Source organism: Amphiprion ocellaris, chromosome 18 (assembly GCF_022539595.1).
Source record: "Amphiprion ocellaris isolate individual 3 ecotype Okinawa chromosome 18, ASM2253959v1, whole genome shotgun sequence".
Classification (NCBI taxonomy): domain Eukaryota; kingdom Metazoa; phylum Chordata; class Actinopteri; family Pomacentridae; genus Amphiprion; species Amphiprion ocellaris.
This window is the reverse complement of record NC_072783.1, coordinates 11,509,481-11,529,502: the sequence shown is the minus strand read 5'-3', so window position 1 is coordinate 11,529,502 and position 20,022 is coordinate 11,509,481. Positions and strand designations below refer to the sequence as shown.

The 20,022-nt window shown below is 40.2% G+C and overlaps 1 protein-coding gene across 1 annotated transcript in view; it reads right to left on the bottom strand.

Annotated features, from left to right (window-relative positions):
- Positions 1–719: 719 nt before the first annotated feature.
- The window catches only part of LOC111565178 (caveolae-associated protein 1-like), a 29,690-nt gene continuing 10,387 nt past the window's right edge, over positions 720–20,022 (bottom strand). Inside the window, exon 2 of the mRNA XM_023265198.3 lies at positions 720–4,387. Within this exon, the coding sequence (XP_023120966.2) occupies positions 3,509–4,387 (879 nt within the window). The 3' untranslated portion in view covers positions 720–3,508. The remainder of the gene's footprint in view (positions 4,388–20,022) is intronic.

Sequence of the window (20,022 nt, the reverse complement as noted above, 5' to 3'; positions counted from 1 at the left end):
TGACGGATTCTGATACTTATAATACTAATAAATTGTGATGCACTCAGTTACCAAAATTATGAACACGTTTTTAAGTTGACAAGCTTAAAACTGTTTTGTTTGGGGGTTTTTTGTTTATTTTCTGCAGTAGCTCTTAAGAAAGGCATTCATTTGACAACAATTTATTCGGCAATAGTGTCGTTTAAGTTTTATTTTTGCTGTTGTGTGAAATACACACAATATTGAAATCTTGAAAACTAAAGCAACAAATAACAAAGCTGAGTTTAGTTTGCCCACATATTAAGTTGATGCAGTTACAAATATTATTCTGTCAGCCAAACGTATCAAAATATTTTTTTTATTTTTATTTTAAAGGTTTATCTAAGTTAATAAATTTGATTTTTTTTTGCATTTATTTAAGTGGTGGGTGTACTGGGATATATGTGACGTGATGTGTGATTTACTATTCTGCTTTGCAGGGGCTGTTACCTGTGGCTAATGATAATTCCACTGTCCTCTAAATATGAATATCCAGCTGCCTTATGTTGCAGTCAGGGACCTGTAATACACAAATTGCGTACTGGCCTTATTGTAAGAAAGACTGTGAAAATAAAGGTTGTAAAGAAGCAAACACTTCACAGTGAAAACAAACATTTAATTTCTAACTCTATTATGATGTAGCAAAGTTTCATAACTTATGCTTCAGTGAAACCATAAGCACTCAATTAAAACTCCAAAACTGTGAACCAAATTGCTTTTATTAATTAAATCGTTAGTGGTTAAGCAATGCAACATTATACAGGAATCAGTTACTGACAAAAACAAAAGCAAGGAAACAGTTAACCGTGAACTACATTTGTGTTTGTTTGGCACAGGCTTCGTTGCAGCTGCATGTTGTTAGTGCTCTGACAGACATGGCACTGTTGATCCATTTTGAAGGCCTGAGCATTAAACCACTGAAGGTCTCTACCACAACTGCACAAGAAAAGGACAGAATCTTTTTGGTTGCTTATATGTAGGTGTAAGGGTCATGTGTTGCACTGGGAAATCTATGCAAACATCATAATAAACACAGAAGAAGTGCAGGCGGCAGGCAGCAAAACCGCTGGCTTAAATCTGCACTGGGACTGTTTCACATTATATGAAAGAAGGAACACAAATGAAATGGTTATGAGTTTGAGCTCGAAGCTAAACTTTGATGCTAGACATACTGTGGTGACCTTTGGCAAATGCTCTTTTGTCTTACTTGGATTCAAACATTGCATCCTGTGTTTGTCTCAGCAGTAGCTCTTTTGACTACAGACCTGGCCAGGGTGAACACCCTTCAGCGTTCCTGGACAGGTTGCAACCTCCTCCATCCCTTGACCAGGATTACTTAAGAAAATGCATAGGCAGATGAAAACGTATCGGCTACAAAAATGCAGTCAGAGCAAAACATTCAAGAGAGAAAAACATGAATTCTTAAATTCATTTTTGCAAGGCATTCCTAAAATACCACCAGTGGCGGTGAATACACGAAACACATTTATACATCTTATTTCAAACAAGTAAATGTGAATAAAAGTAGGCATATCTGAATAAAATGATCATTTGAAACAGAAGCTGAAAGATCTGGTGAAATGCATCTTTAATCTGGAGCAGAGAAAATTATAGTGAGATGACTGGACACTAGAGGTCAGTGTCAGACTGCAGCAGTAACACACACTCACAGTGTCCATTAGAGTCTAAACTATGTGTGCTGAACATATTGGTCCTCATTTAGTTTATTTATGGAACACATTTTTGAATAACTCATAACAGATTTTAAAGAACAAAATTCTCATCAGAAAATAACACAAGTAAATTTCATTAGTGAGGGAAGTGTTATGTCTCTATTTTATATTTTGCAAACCTTCATTTTCACAGGTAATGATTATTCTTTGGGAGCAATGACAGCAGAATGTTTCATAAAAATACTGCATTAAACGAGTTGAGCTGAAGAGACGGCCATTAGGCTACATTCTGCCAGTAATGAAAAAGAGACAACATCTGCCTAACGTCATGAGTGATCATATACAAAATCATACACAAATACTTGTGCATATTGAAAGCAAAAAAATATAACAGACATCACTGTGTCACTAAATATGGTAAATGAAGCAGAGTAGAATAACACTTAAGCATTAAAACAGCTGAACAGCAAACAACGTGGAAGGAATAGTTCTGTGTGTGTGATATGTGATATTTCTAAAGCACAAAGAATGTCTGGATAAGCATGAATATATACTCAGTGTGTTGGGAATCTGCTATACCCAAGATCATTTTCATCAAACGCTGCTGAAATTCAATGGACAGGAGAGTCATTTCCATATTCTCATCACACTAGCTGTGAATGGTTAGTGTCTTGACATAAAAAATGAAACAGAAAATGAAAATCAGACACTTTGATGTAAGGGAATGATGGTGTCCTGTCGCCCACTGTATCTTCCCCAGCCCTACCCACCGCAAAGTTGTTCCATTTTTGTCGTCCTCTCTTAATTCATCATCATTTACTCCACAAAACACAAACAGACTCTAAACAACCCTTGAAGTGCTTTTGCAAATGCGAGAAGAATTCCATTAAGTCATTTAAATTGTAATTCTCATAAATGATAATTACATTTTTCCAAATTGCATCATATTTTTACAGTTTTGGCCATCATTCTTATTCTTAGTACTAAGACTGTCTTTTCTAAGTTACCTGCTGACACTTGGAAATGTAATAACCCATTGCCAGATTGGTGGCTGGAGGTTAACAATGAGCTGGGATTTAGGGAGCTAGTATCTTCCATTTCCTCCCACTGTTTTTGTTCCATGCAATTTTATGACCTTTTAAAAGCAGTACAAGTATCTATAAAGAACACAACACCTACCATCACTTTATAAAGTGTGTAAAATGTGTTAGTGAATACTTATTTACAACTCTGGCAAACATGAAGCACTGGCATCCATTTGGAGTTGTATATAGTCTAAGATATTGTAGTTAGTCCAACCTGAGGAAAATATCTGTCTGCTTAGCTGCTAGGTGTTCTCCTTTCTTCATGATCATTTAGATAGCTTTGTCTGCAGCTTTCACACTATTAGTTACTATTTCTTTATGAAAAGAATACAAAGGCGGACATGACCAGCCTCCTAGTATAACTTTGACCTGCAATATTTACCGGTGTTGTGCTTGCACAGACAGTTGCTGTGCAATGAAGAATTACTGCAAATAAATTTGGCAGCGCTGTTTCTGTTGGCTTGTTCACCACCAGTCTGATCATCTGGCTGATCAGTCAAACCTGTAGTGACATTGGCAGCATCTCAGAAGGTACTTTGATGAGTACAAAGTTATCTTAACTGGAAAAAATAATGGCCAGAATTATAAAAATAGGGCCCCATTTGTAATTAGCCTCAATCATTTTTTAGCAGTGTTCTGAATCCCAACATTTTTTATTTTGCTTTTCACAAAAGAACCTCAGGGTTGGTGCAAAGGACTTTGAAGAGTCTTGGCAAACTCCTTGTTCTATATTTAGTCGCTGTCTCTATCTCTGTCCTCATTCTCCTGCAAGGCATCATGGCTGTCCTCCTCTTCATCTTCATCAACCTCTTCCTCATCGCCGCCTCCATTCATCATCTCCATCTCAACCTCCACTGCCCCTTCCTCAACTTCGCCATCTACCCCACTGAAGGGGTCAGCATCCTGGGACACCTCCACCATCTCAGTGCCTTGGACCACCTCAACAGCACCTTCACGGACTTTCTTGACATGGAAGGTAAAGGGGGGCACCTTGTACACAGCAGTCTTGGACCGAGCGTAAACGACGTGGTCTGGTGTAAAGGCCTTCTTCATCTTTTCACTGGACGTCTTCATCTTCTGTTTGCGGTCAGGATTGACAGTCATGCGCGTTTGAAGCTTTCCCATCTTCTTCTCGATGTTGTGACGTGTTTTCTCCAGGTTCTCCTTGGTCTTCTGCTTGGTCTTTTCTAAATTCTCCTTGGTTTTTTGTTTGGTCTTTTCCAGGTTCTCCTTTGTCTTCTGCTTTGTTTTCTCAAGGTTCTCCTTAGTCTTTTGCCGGGTTTTCTCCAGGTTCTCTTTGGTCTTTGCTCTGGTCTTATCCATCTTCTCCTTTGAGAAAACGGTCTTCAGGGTTTGCACACGCTGCAGGCTGCTGCGCTTGATCCGTTCAGCTCGAGTCTCCTCAATGGTCTCCTCAAGCTCCACACCCTCCTCATCTGACGAGAGGTCTACATGGGGTTTGTCTGCCTTCTCGCCTTCTCCTCCCTCCTCTTCAGCCTCTTCCACAGCTTCCTTGAGCTCTAGCACACTGCCACCTCTGCTTCCTGACACAGACTCAGAAACCTTCATGGATTTAGAGATGCTGAGTTTTGAGGGAACCTTCACTTCATCCTGTGGAGAAGAGAGCACAAAGAATGTTACTCAAATAAAGTCTGATTAGATAAAAGATGCTCAAAGTTCAAGCAACAAGAAAAGAGTTGTTGAAAAACCTTCTGAAAATGTTATACGTGAACTTTTGGTCCCACAGAAGTCAAGGTAACTGCAATAGCACACATTATAATTAATATATGTATTATGTGTTAATTGATGATCTCATAAAGCTGATGAACTTGATACTTTTTAGAGTTTGACTGAGATGTAGAGGAACATCATGAGATCTCTCAGAAAGACAGCATTACTAAAACTGCATTTGCACATGGTTGGGCTTCTGCTAAACACTTCTTTCACATCTTTTTTAATCCCAAAATAGCTAAGTAAAGATATAAAAAGGAAGTTGTCAGTGCTCAGTTGGATTGATAGTTAAAGGAGCAAAAATGAACATCTTCAACCATTAGGGAGTGGTGGAACAGGTTTGAAATACAACACTGGCATATTATCACATTATAAAATTCATATGGCAAACGTGTAAGAAAATAGTTGCTTTTTGCATATCTAGTAGTTACAGAGCATGTTAGTGTCAAACTGATGGGGTTTAGTTGAATATTCACTCTCCATTTAGCTCTGCTTTGGTGTCCATATGTTTGTTAGTAGCAGATCACTAATTTGTGCGTCTTCTGGTCGGTGCTGAACAGGTAGTGTACAGTAGTGTACCAGCAGTGAGAGAGAACGAATAAAGTCAAGTCATGAAACAAACAATGCCTGAAAGGAAGTTGAAAAGTTTTGTAAAGCTCAAGAAAAACTAAAGTCAGATGTTTTTCTTTCTGGCCTGAATGTAAGTGAAAACATTCTGTTGTATTACATGTCATCATTTCATAATTAATTAATATAAAAGAGATTAATTGGTGATTCTTCAAGGATAGCTAAAACAGGGAGGTGAGATTTAGGGCTGTCAGGGGCTCCAGCTTGGGGACGGGGTGCTGGTGTAAATAATGAAATGGTCTTTGCTTATGTGAAATGTATGTTCCTCTATTTGTACATTTTTCCTCTCTGTTTCCATGTGCTCAGGTACACACAGGGTAACTGAGGTGAGAAAGATGACTCACCAGCTAGAGTTTGCTAGCTTAGATTACAGCTTAAACAGAGATGTTGGCTGACTACATTTTGACCAAGTGGAATCTGTAACAAGACTTCAGGGTTCACTGATTTATGTCATACCGGAGGGAAGACACGACAGAGAAAAATGTTACCGTCTCAGAGACAAAGGAATGGAATCTTGGTCATGGAAATAGGTTAGGGGGCATTTCTGTTAGTGTTAGGCAATACAGTCACAGCCGGAGTACAAAGCTGCGCATACTTTCTACTCACATTCATAAGATATGCACAGTCCTGAGCAGATAATACACACAAAGTGGCTGGAAGAATGGAGGGGAGGAGAGAACTAATGGATGTTTCCATCCAGATGAGGGTGAGTTGAAGTTTTGTGGTCTAATTGTGCAGGCTGGCACATGCTGTCATTCTCCCTCACCTCCGATTCACCCACAAACACTCCATCACTTGCTTTTGGAAACATGAACAGCCAAAACAGGAGAGAAATTCTATGTCAGTGGAACTTTGCTGTTGTTCATTATGACTGGATTTTGTGGGAGAGATAACCCAATAACTTAACTACTGTCAAGATGCTGATTGTCTGTGCTATGCATATGGTTTAGTACAGGGATGGAAGCTACAGGACGGGTTAAGTCTTGTTTTTGCAAGTCACAAAATCTCGTCTCAAGTGTCGATTATGTCTTGCCTCCAGTCCAATTGAAGTCCTAAAGTTTATGGTTTGAGTTCTACGCAAGTCATTACGCCTAGTTCAGGTTGCACATGTTTGTCACTCAAGCCAAGCACTGGAACTACAGGCTTTGCTTTGCATGTAAAGATTGCCAGTATGCATACTGAAATGACTGTAATTACCAAAACTGATTAATTATTAGCTAGATTAGCATGCTAGAACCCATGTGCACTATTGTTTAATAATGCTAACATAACAGAGACTTGGGTCACTTAATGTAAAAAAAAGACCGGTGCAATGAAAACTTAGCCCATGTTTAATGACTTCATGACCTTTCCTCCAGCAGCCCCTTCAGCACACAGTAGCTCCACAACGGGCAAGACTGATTGTAACGAGCTTTTCACCCTCCAGGGCCCAGGAGTTTGGTTTTGTACATTTTGTTACATAACATACAAGAAGACAAAAGACAAATAAGCATGACCTGCGTCCATCTCACCCTGGCCCACCCTAATAAAGCATTCCTGCACAGCATCGATTCCCCTAACGCTCACATCTCCCACTCACCCTTTTCTCTACCGTACCCATTTGCATTCCAGATGAGGGAGCCTTTCTTTCCCTTCCTCTCATGTGCTCCTTCACCTCATACATACAATGCTCTGGCTTGTTAATGAAGGGATGGGAAGGAGGGGTAAGGGGAAGGGGTCTTCCTCTTTCCATCACGGCAAATCTTCATCCAGTGGGGCTCCTGAATGTCTGCATGTACTGCTTGTTGTACATATTGTCTTTTCCTCTCTCCCTACACCACTTTTACGATCAAAACAGGAACACAGCAGAGTCAGAACAAAAGACTCCCAGGGCGGGAGGTGGAGGGGTGTGTGTGGAAAGTGGAGATTCTTTTCTGCTGTGGTATGAATCAAGTAATAGCACAAGTGGGATGATTCTTCTGTGTCTTGGAAAACCATCTGCTCAGCAGGAAGATGATAGCATCAAAGTGTTAGCTGGAAGGTGCCTATTGTGTTCTGTTGCAGTGTGATGGTGGTGTATTGTGCTGTAGTATCTTGGGTAAACTTGACTGTGGATGAGGGATTTTGGCTTTCCTGAACAGCTGTGTTGACATAGGGGGGTGATGGAAAATATCGGCCTTGCTCAAATTCATTACATCTTGTTTTGAACTCAAGGACAATGCAATGGAAGTTACAGATCGCTCTGACGTGGCCTCATGGTTTGTCACAGCTCTAATGAAACGTGGATTTTAGTGCTGAATGATTACATACAGCCTTGTGAAAAAAACTTAATGAGCTTCCTGCTGTAGCACGAGTTAAACAAATAAGTAACATTTTTGCATTCTTTCTGACTTGTACAGTATCCCAGTCTAGCCTGGAAGCAGGAATAAACAACCAGTCTGACTTAGTATGAAGCTAAAAATATATTCCCATGTACACTTCCAACACCTCTAAAGCTCAGATATACTCATACCAGCACTTCTAGACCACAACTTACCCACAGACTGCAATGTACATTGTACATGGACATCCATCCATCCATTATCTATACACCGCTTAATCCTCACTAGGGTCGCGGGGGGTGCTGGAGTCTATCCCAGCTGACTCGGGCGAAGGCAGGGGACACCCTAGACAGGTCACCAGTCTGTCGCAGGGCTACATATATAGACAAACAAACACTCTCACATTCACACCTACGGGCAATTTAGAGTAATCAATTAACCTCAGCATATTTTTGGACTGTGGGAGGAAGCCGGAGTACCCGGAGAAAACCCACGCATGCACAGGGAGAACATGCAAACTCCATGCAGAAAGATCCCGGGAAAGCCGGGACGCGAACCAGGGATCTTCTCGCTGCAAGGCAAAAGTGCTAACCACTACGCCACTGTGCAGCCCTGTACATGGACATATGTTTGAAAAGTCTTAAATATTTGATATGCAAAGCTAACATGTTGTCCTCTCACTTACCCCCAAATCATTCATGTACTGGGTAAACAATCAAGCAATCTACTAAATACGCGTTTCTATTTCAAAAGCAGTTATTTTACACTAAAAACAAGGCTCCTCTGATGAAAAAGGTTCAATGAAAAACACATCCACCTGTTTGAAGGGGCTCAGCATTGCTACACTACAAAACCAAGAATCCCCAATTCCATCCTAACATCTATGCTTTGTTCATGTACTTATCTCTAATCGCCATTAAGCACAGTACAAACAGCAGACAACTACTGGTAGCTGCATTATATTATGTCTCTTGTACAGTAACAATGAAAAATTACTCACCCATTTTAACTGAATTGAACTACCAAAATGGACTAATATGCAGCAAATCCGCATCTCTTTGGGGTCCTGGGGTCTGGAACTATGAAGCAATGGCTAGTTTGCTCTGTGACTTTTTCTCATATGGATGTCGTTGACATTGAGGGACTGGTCAGAGTTGGATGTTCAATGATGGACAATTTGAAGCACAGGGAATATGAATAAATGAAAATCAGCCTGATTATACTGGAGTCCTCTTATACTTCATGGAAAGTAATAACCAGGCAAATGCTGATGTAGATGAAACCTATTAGCGCTAAAAATGAGGTGTAGCTGGACTGCTACCTTATCTTCCAGGGGCCTGGAGCCCAGTCTGTCAGCTCAGAGAGTAGGAGGTCACTGGTTAATGTGTTTGCACAAGAAGACTTCACAGGGGCTGCGCTGGAGGGAATTCTATGCTGCGTGCATGTGTGTGTCCAAAGTACATGGAAAGAGTGTACGGGGAAGTTCAGCCATTCACCTTGGTGTGTTGACTTCCTGACCCTCCTAATTTAATGAGACATTGTTCTCCATGAGGCCGCTGTTCCAAAGACAGGAAGGTACACTCAGAGCCATGGAAAATAAATGAATGAGGTATGTAATGGTTCTGCGTGTGTGTGTGTGTGTGTGTGTGTGTGTGTGTGTGTGTGTGTGTGTGTGTGTGTGTGTGTGTGTGTGTGTGTGTGTGTGTGTGTGTGTGTATGTGTGTGTGTGTATGTGTGTGTATGTGTGGTGGTGGTGGTGGTGGTCTAGGCAAATTTGTGAGATCACATTTTGACTTTAGCTCTTGCAAAACACACACAAGGAAATAATTTCCATATCTAGTTTGCAGTTAAATTACAAAATAGCAGTTGGGACAGAAGTTTGTTGCAAAACACAGTGAATGACTGAGAGAGACGGAGGGAGAGACAGACAGACAGAGAGAGAGTGTCTCCTCACAATATTAGGCTGCACTATTTTATCTGTTTATGTCTTCATGTTTGTTGGGTGTTATTAAAGAATGTGTCTTTTTGAAACACACAAGTTTCAATATTGCTTTATTAACATAATTTCCTTTCTTTCTTTCTTTCTTTCTTTCTTTCTGCTGCTGGACAGATTCCTGCTTGACTCATGGCTGGTGGAAAAGTCATTAATCTGAGAGGTGTTTACAGTGCTTTTACTCTGACTCTCTCTTTCTAACAGTCCACCACCCACTATATGTGTGTGCTCTAAATCATGAATGCCCACACTTTCTTACATTCTGGCATAGTACATTATGAGGACATTGTTAACAATATAAACAATATATAGCAGGTCTGATTCTGTGGGGCTTGTCCTTACATGACAGCTGTATGTTGAGGAAATGTATGAGGAAACTGTAGCTGCTGGATGTCTCTGTTACAATTTGATATTTAAGATTTAACAGCATTTATCAATTGTTAAAACATTACACTTACACACAAGCTAGCCTCGGTCCCATTTTAATCAAATCTGATAACAGCATTGACGTGGAACATGAGTAGCCTGGTTGTTAGTCTGTCTTTGTATGTCATCTGTGTGGCTCATCCAGCCTCTCTGTCTCTTGTCTTGTATGTCTCCCACATGTTTCTAGCAGCAACACTCCAGGTAAAGGTTTTCAACACCAGGACGGAGCTTTATCCTCTCTTTGAAAACAGGATGTTAGGTTTAAATTAACAACAAATAAACAAGATGCTCCAAAAACAGCATAATGACTGGATATAGTTTAACCTTTCAACATAAACTTTCCCCCTTTCCTTACTCCTTTAAGCTGAGATTGAAATAATGTTACTAGGGAGTGGCGAAAAATGCTGTGAAGCCTATAGTTCTTGCAAAAGCCTGTCATTGTTTATGCTTGTGTGTGTGAGTGTCTCTTGCTGAGATCAGCTGACTGATGCTCTGTGTTGTCAGCACAACACAGTGTTTCTCTTTCATGATGAGTGTGCACAGTGACTTCTGTCCCACCGTCCATTCCGCTGCTGGATCACTCAGCACAGACCTCTAGAGCTGAGCATTTACGTTTTTCACGCTTTCACATTGGATGTTAACAGATTTGATTCCCAAGTACATATGCATTGCCTATTTCTGATGGATTAAATCAATAGATCTAAAATTGAGGTGTGCATATAAAGAAAGAAAATAGAGAAAGAATAAGCAGCTGTGGAATGACGAAACAAAAAAAGTCAGACAGACATGACTTTTTACACACATTATGGCAATCCATATGTCATCTGACAAGCGAATAGCGCTCTACAAAAAATGCGCTATGCTGCCAGTGGTGTTCGAAATGATGATTTAAACGTAAAGTGTCTCTCTTCCTGTGTAAAATCACTTGTGCTGAAAGTGTGTTTTAGGTGTTCTGAGACAGACAACACTAGACTACAGGAGAAATGACTTTCTGATCCTCTTGTTTTTCTTTTCTACCTAATCCATTATTCCCTGATGCCATGACATTTTGTTACACATTATTATTTGACATCCAGGGATGTCAGGTTTCAAGTCTGTGCATTTCCTGAAAGTCACCTTTCAGAGATGTCTTTTTCCTGTTAGAAGACCAGCATCTTTTATCTGCACCTTGACAAAAATTCTGAGCTGAAAAAATGTCATTTTGACCACTGAGTTGATCTGTCTATCAAGCTTGAAGGTCCAACTGGCCAAAGATAATGTTCTCAGTCTAATTTCCATCCAAATTTGAATATTTTTGAAGCAGTCCAGCAAGGGCTACATTGAGTCTTGCCTTTTTATTTTCCTCAACAGATAAATTTGTCAGCAAAACAATGAAAAGTAACATGTTTCCTAAAAATAGACCCCAAGTGCAGCATATATAATGAAACAAGAACTGGGTTTAAAAAGGAGCCTTGAGAGGCCCAGAAGTAAGCAGACTGCTACCTCTTTGACTTTCAGATCTGTGCTTGCATACTTCATGTCGTTATTGTTACATTGTAATTTGTAATAGCTGCAAATAAAAATCATGCCAGAACTGAGTGTTCACTGGGGGTGTGGAAACTTTCCACTCTCACACTGCAACCACTCATCAGGCTGATGGAGAGGGAGAAAGGAATCCTGCTGTAACACACCCCTCTCTGTTTCTGTTTTCCTGTTTAAACTCAAACCACCAAGAACTCCCCAAGTGCTGTGGAAAAGCCAGTGTGTGTGTGTGTGTGTGTGTGTGTGTGTGTGTGTGTGTGTGTGTGTGTGTGTGTGTGTGTGTGTGTGTGTGTGTGTGTGTGTGTGTGTGTGTGTGTGTGTGTGTGTGTGTGTGTGTGTGTGTGTGTGTGTGTGTGTGTGCGCGCTCTGTACCTGTATGACTCACATAGATACAGCACATACATGCGTTCTGTCCACATTCCATTACACATACACGCGGACTGAGGGGGTTTTCCAGTAAATCAAGGAAAAAGGGGAATCCTCATGACTGCTGATGTAGAGAGGAACTGAGGGCAGGCTAAACAAGGACACTTTTTTTCCTTTTGGGGCTTTGGATTCAAAAGAGCAAGTTACAATTTCACCACAAGGAAGTCCTTCTGGAGCTTTTATTCATGTCAGATGTCATGAAAATATAGTTCTGTTTTTTTCTGAAAGCTTTTAGTACTAGTCGGTTGTTAAATGCAAGCTCTAGAACAGCTATTAATCAGACTTGGTGGTCTTGGTGGTTCTCAGATGCTATTTCAAAGATCGCTTAACCTCAAGCCACTTACTGTAACTCACACACTTAATAGCTCAGAATGGGGGGGGGGGAAAGCGAAATAGAAAGGAAAGAAAAAGAACCTTAAACATCTTCGAAAGGCCTACACATCTTACTTTTAGGTAACGCAGGTTTTCTTGGCCACATGAAAGACATATCTGGTATCCACTTGTAAGAATTCATTCCACAGCATATTGTAAAAGCACATGAAAGCAACTAGATACACACAACACAACTTAAGTCAAGCTGAGGCCGGTGCCATGGAAACAGCTCTGGAACATTTTAGACTTGGGACAGATGGAACATTGTAGGCAGAGGAAACCCGCTTAAATGGGTTGTGTGGTACTGCATGAGACACATTAGCAGCAGGAGGGATCTTCCATCTCTAACAGCTGTTGAGAAAACAGCAACAGATGCTGTGGTAATTATTAAAAAAATATATATATATAAATATATATTTTATATATATTTATATGTGTGTGTGTGTGTGTGTGTGTGTGTGTGTATGTATATGTATATATAAATGATGAATTGTAAAAGTAACATCCATCTCCCTTGATACCACTAGAGGTATCTAGCCATGCTATTTAACTCATACATTTTGAAATGTTTATTTTTTATTTTTTAATTTATTACTTATCTTTTTTTATTACTTTATTCCACCAAGGAACAACAGAGTAATGTGGCAATTGGCGTATGTTTGTCCGTTGCTTGTCTGTCTGTCTGTCTGTCTCTGTCTGTCTGTCTGTCTGTCTGTCTGTCTGTCTGTCTCTGTCTGTCTGTCTGTCTGTCTGTCTGTCTGTCTGTCTGTCTGTCTGTCTGTCTGTCTGTCTATTCGCAACATTACTCAAAAATGGACAAACGGATTTGGATGAAATTTTCAGGGAAAGTCAGAAATGACACAAGGACCAAGTGATTAGATTTTGGCAGTGATGTGGCTTATAGTCTGGATCCACAGATTTGTTAAAGATTTCTGTATCATTGCGAGATAGCTGCACGGCGTCACTGTAACTATGACAACAAGTAAACACTACGTCAGCTGCCTGCTGATGATCACATGATTGTGATCCTACTACAAATCCACTGCTGCAGACTTATCAGGACTTACCCATCAGAAATGATACAAGGAACAACTGATTAAATTGTGGAGGTGTTTCTGAGTCCCATCAATTCCCGCCGCCCGCATATACATATTTAGGTGACACAATTCGGTATCCGTACATAACATACGTACACATGCATAACACACACCTGTGCTCAGCGCAAGGTCATATTGTTTGTGGGTGCATCTATATTAAATGGCCACACTCTATGTTGCCATGATTTTTGCTGCAAATTTTTTCAAGATTTCAGCCACTGGAAATGATACAATGACTGAGCAGCCTTGGTGGAATACTGCATTCTCTGACTGCTTTTCTTGTTTGTAAGTTGTTTAGACCAGCCTTCAGGATATTACTTCTGAAATAATATCAGGAAGCAACTGGGTCTAAGGTGCATATGCTGGGTTTACCATAAAAAAGCAAAAGGGCTGTTCAGCCTTGACCAGCACGTCAATAATTTGAGGCAAACAGTAAACAACAGTTTATTTTTAAAAAATATTGGTCATTGCTAAAATATTTAAATTTCTCACACAAAATCAGAGCAAAACTGAAATGACAGGTTAGTGTATGGCATGCAGCGTAAGTCTAATGCACAACAGCACATGATCTGGATTTACCTGACACAGTGACCACTGAGGCAACAACTAAAACCAGCAAAAACCAGTGACATATATTGGTCTAATCTTAATAGGCCGTCCTGTCAGACTGGCTCTATTGGGTGATGGATGTGTAGCTATTCACTGCTCTAACCAGGACTGTGTGTTTATGAAAGCGTTTCTTCTGAGTGCCATGGGAAAGAGTGTGACGGTCACACAGCATAAAACTCTGGGGAAAGAACTCCCTACTCTCCTCCTGTTTTCCACTCGTCCCCTTTAATCAGAGACATGGGACCAGAGAGAGAAAGGGAGATTTCTATATAAAGTGATGGCATGCCACAGCTCCCTGAAGGGGGAGAGAGAGGGATGAGTCACCACGCCTGCAGTTGCAGTGGAGTACAGCACCAGATTTCTTTTTCCTGCTTCCTCTCTCTTTCTTTCTTTTGATCTTCTTCACTTCATTTCTTTGTTTATTTCTGCTTTCCTTGGTTTTAACCTGCCGTGGTTTCCTTAGAGTGGGAGAGCAAAGTTAGGTTGTCAGATGATGAGATCGCTGAGGAATGAGACAGATCATCGTCACAACTCCATGGCAACAGAACAAATATTCCTATGCCAGTTGTGTGCCAGATCATAGCACTTATTTCTCATTCCCTTTCACTTGGTCATTGGTATGATGGCAGATTATTCCAGTGGTGTCGATTAAAGAGAGAAAAGATTTGCATGGAATCAAGTCAAATGGTCTTAGTTCACAGAATGTTATCTAACCTGGATTAAGCAATCAAGACATAACAAGGAAGTCAGCAATCTTAAAGGTGTTGCCAGGTTTAATTTAAACTTTAAACAGCATCAGGCTTGTTTCTTCATGAGGGTACTTTATAAAGTTTTCAGCCACACTAGAAAATGATACAAGAGAAAGATTGCTTTTGCATTATTTTTCAGTATAGTCTCCTTTAACTTCAGTGAACTTAGCCCACTGTTGTTCAAACTTCACACTCACTTCACAAGAAGAAGGTCACGTCTTGAGTCTTCTGTCACTTCTCAGTGGCATGCATGGCTTCATCATCACTCTGAAAATGGCTAACATGCAAGTGAGATTTCAGTTTGGTAATCCAGTAGAAGTCAGACGGTGCTGGGCCAGATGAGTACGATGCATAGGGCAACGGTTCACTGGCAAATTTGGTTGTTTCTGCCTGCTGGACTGTGTGGATCAGTCATTGTCCTGGAGCAACAGCAGCAGGCTCCAAACCTTATCCATTAACTGCAAACATCTGAGTTTTTGTGGACTGTGATGTATGACTTTATAGTATACAAATGGGAGTTATGATGCTTTTTTCTGGGTGAGGCTGAGAATTTTTTTTGAAGTACCCTTGTATGCTAAACTTGTTATGGGTTTCAGTTTTGGTTTAGTTACTTCCTGTTTCATGTTGAAAGAGTCCATCCTTTGGGAGACCACAGCTACAAGGTTAGAGCGGGTTGTCCAGAGGCCTGTTCTACAAAGCAGGATTTAGGGTTCACAAGGTAACTTCAGGTTTAACACTGAGTTTTCAGAATGATGTCAGAGGTTCACTTTTTACTGCGGTACATCATATTAATAACACTTATCCTGCTCCATTGCTGACTTAGATGACAGATCATTGTGTATAAAAGAATCACATATTGACAAACCAGCTCTGTTAAATATTGGCATCACCATTAATAGTAGATCCCATGGAGCTTGATGTGTGGATAGTGAGAGGGAAAGGTAAGAGTTTTGATACTGTATCTGCAAGAAAATTGCTAAAACAGGGATTCAGAACAGTCAAGTGTTTGATATTTATTGACCTTATATCTGCAGTAAGTCTACTTATCAACTAGAATTATGTCTTCAAACCCTCGGGTTTGGGGGGAGTTGCTTCCCCAAGTGAAGGAGTTCAAGTATCTTGGGATCTAGTTCATGAGTGATGGGAAAATGGAGCGAGAGGTCAACAGGCGGATTGGTGCAGTGGCAGCAGTAATGCAGGCATTGTACCGAACCGTTGTGGTAAAGAGGAAACTGAGTCACAAGACGAAACTCTCAATTTACCAGTCCATCTATGTTCCAACCCTCACCTATGGTCATGAGCTCTGGGTAGTGACCCAAAGAACAAGATCACAGATACAAGTGGCTGAAATGAGCTTCCTCTGTAGGGTGGCTGGGCTCAGCCTTAGAGATAGGGTGAAAAGGTCAGACATCCAGAGGGAGCTCAGAGTAGAGCCACTGATCCTTTACGTTGAAATGAGCCAGCTTAGGTGGCTTGGACATCTAATTTGGATGCCTCTGGGGAGACTTCCTTTGGACGTTTTCCAAACACGTATGCCTGGGAGGAGACTCCGAGGTGAACGCAGAACTTGCTGGAGGGATTATATATCTCGTGTGGCCTGGGAATGCCTCAGGATCCCCCAAGAAGAGCTGGAAAGCTTTGCTGGGGGGAGAGACGTCTGGAACGACCTGCTGTGCCTGCTGCCTCCGCGACCCAACCCCGGATAGATGGATGGATGGATGGATGGATTATGTCTTCATATTTATTCTCTATTGCTCTGAAAGCAGTTTAATATTTTAGATATTTGGATAACAGTGCACTGTTTAATGTGACAAACAGCATAAAATGACACTGTAATCACTTATTATATCTGGGTTCTGTAAAGCGTCTCGTGACAATATGAATTGTAATTGGTGCTATATAAATAACTGAACTGAACTGAATACCACCAGGGCTGCAGCTAAAAGATGTGCTGTTTTGAGACTGTATTATATTTTCAAACTCCTCACACTGGTTCAGGATTATAGTTTGTTCTTTTTGTGAAAAGCATGCAGCTCTAGATCCGTCCACGTAGTCATCTGGTGCCAACATCATGTGAATGTGTTCAAAGCTAGATTCACAAAAATAATTGATAACCAGCCTCATGTGACTACTCAGAATAATTGCAGTTTAGTGAAACCAGATAATAAAAGATGTCATGGCTATGAACTCGTTTTGTAGTACAGTCCTCATAAATGTCTCCTTGTTCTCATATTTTGTGGCCAACATGTGATCACGGTATTTCCTACAGTCCCTAAAGGTAGGAAGGAATGTTTCTGTGTATTCAGGATGTGGTGCTTGAGGCCACAACAATTTGCATAAACCTATGGTCTCCCTAACATAGGAGCTTTGTTGGGATGTGTACATGAATCTAGCACGAATAAGGATTTTTTGAAGTGTTTCCAAGGCTGCAGACACGTTTGCGTGAGGCAGCTCTGTGCTGTTTTCACTCGAACTCCTTTCAGCTCTCACTGCAAGACACAGCTTGCCATTGTCAACTATCGCTGTTGTTTTTACAGCATACTTTGCTTCATGGGTATTCCAAATCATGTACTTTCATGCACAAGCACACATCAGCAAATCAAATGCAGTCTTATAGACACACACAAACCCCGTGGGATGAGTAAACCCTGAACCCTATCGTTAATAACTCATCCTGTGATTGATGACATCTATTGTAGATACCATGAGTGTACCATTCCACTGACCTATCCAAAAGCATGTGAACTCTGTGGAAATTTACAATATAAGCTTTCCATTCAGAAATGTTACATTTTTCTTGCACCAATCAACTTCTGGTAAATCCTACTGAGAAGAAAGATAATTATGATATAATAAGTGGCTGACACTTCAGCTTTGTCTCCCTCACCTCTGTCCCTCTCTGGGTCAATGTGCAGTTCCCCATGATTGACTAACACAGAGTTAGGCAGCAGGGATGACAGTGGTCGTTTCCATGGCCACCCTGTGTTACTCTTTCCAATAACAATAGAGGAAGCTGATGTTTACGGTGAGATTTATGGAGCAGCAGAACAAGTGGCTTCCTCCTCTGCTGTTTGCTCTTGTTCTGCTCCCTCCATTCTGTCCTCTGCTCTAAGCTAACAGGAGTGCTAAGCTACAGAGGAACACCAACCATAACAGTGTGTGGAAGCTGAAAGTGGCCTCTCATTTTCAAAACCACTACAAACATTTTACATTGGACTTCCTGAGTGTTGATTTGAAACAGATGGAATAAAAGAAAAATGTTGAAAATCAACATGGCAGAGGTCGTAGCCAACAGTTAAGATGAGATAACCTTCATGGTGTAACTCATTTGGGTTATTTTCAGCTGAAAATTTGCAGCTCCCTAAAGTCCTGTTGCCATAGTGAGGTTGTATGTTTGGCGTAATCTTGCCTGTACACGAACTAAAATAAGCCATTACTGACTGATGAAAATTCCGCATTGAGGTAAAAGGGTTATTTGTGATGAAACAGATCCTGCATATGACCCCATTTAAAAAGCAAACATTGTCATTTTTACAAGACATAATTTCACTGTCTCATGGAGCCCACAGCTTTTAGCATTCACAATTGATACTGCAAGGAATGCAACGTTGTATGGCTCCATGAGAAGAAATGCAACAATTGCACCAATTGGATTTGGACCCATCAATGGAATAAGCAAGCAAGAAACAAACATAGCAGCTGAAAACGATGGTTTTTACTTTGGAACCCAAAATTAAACCACTGAGCGAGGAAACAAAGAGAAGCATTCAGAGAGAGAAGCCAAGCTGGAAAAGAAATTGTACACAAGGTCATATTCTGAATATATGTTTCTAATCAGCTATGGCAGATGTGTTTGCCCTACTTAAATGTGTCACGTATTAGTATTTCAACCAAAAAAGTTAAAAACTTACTGGGAAAACTTCTCATAATATGACTACTATTATCATCACTACTAATACTACACTGCAGTTCAAAAGTTTGGTGTCACCTAGACAATTTCATGTTTTCCATGAAAACTCACACTTTTATTCACGTGCTAACATAACTGCACAAGGGTTTTCTAATCATCAATTAGCCTTTCAGCACCATAAGCTAACACAATGTAGCATTAGAACACAGGAGTGATGGTTGCTGGAAATGTTCCTCTGTACCTCTATGGAGATATTCCATTAAAAATCAGCTGTTTCCAGCTAGAATAGTCATTTACCACATTAATAATGTCTAGACTGTATTTCTGATTCATTTAATGTTATCTTCATTGAAAAAATGCTTTTCTTTCAAAAATAAGGACATTTCTAAGTGACCCCAAACTTTTGAACAGTACTATATATCCTACTTTTGTTTTTTAAAGGTCTGTGATAATTCTAGATTGGAATTTAGGTCAAGAAGTCCATTTGTTTGTCAGATATCTCCTTGTGTGTCTTTGGGTTTAAATCATTTGAAATGTATGTGCTGTATGTGTATATGTATAGGCATATATGGGTGTATGAGGGGTGGCTTTTCTAGCTATGCTAGACGTATGTGATTGCAATGTTGCTCAGTTTATCCAACACTAGGCCCAGACTGAAAAGTCTGTACACATATCTAAGCTGCTAGAGGATCCAAAGGACTTTTTTCTTTAACATAAACAACAAATCAGAACTGATATGTCCAGTAAATGTTGTCAAACTCTACTAAATGTATTGGCATTAAAGAATGTAGACATTCATGATGCCTAGAGGATGAGTTCTACAATTCTGAGGACCCCTTGATGTTGACATGAGTAGTTTTTAGTAAATTGTCTTGTCAGTTATTGGAGGGATTGTGTGACATGGTTCACATTCAAGTTCCCCTCTGGATGAATTGTAATAACTCTTCATATAGTGTCGTAAGGTCAAAATTTCAATAGGTCTAAAAACCTTAAATAAGGTGGTTAGCGGTGTCATTGTGAGCATGCAGCACAATGCAGCCTCAGAGTCACTAGAACTCATGTACACTACTGTTCAAAAGTTTGGGGTCACTCAGAAATGTAAAAGAAAGAAAGGCAGTTTTTTCAATGAAGTTAACATTAAATTAATCATAAATCCAGTCTAGACATTGTTAATGTGGTAAATGACTATTCTAGCTGGAAACAGCTGATTTTTAATGGAATATCTACATAGAGGTACAGAGGAACATTTCCAGCAACCATCACTCCTGTGTTCTAATGCTACATTGTGTTAGCTAATGGTGTTGAAAGGCTCACTGATGATTAGAAAACCCTTGTGCAATTATGTTAGCGCATGAATAAAAGTGTGAGTTTTCATGGAAAACATGAAATTGTCTGGGTGACCCAAAACTTTTGAACAGTAGTGTAAATTATTTGTTTTATTGAGCTATGTGGGGAATAATCAAATGTACAGCTCTTTCTAAACAA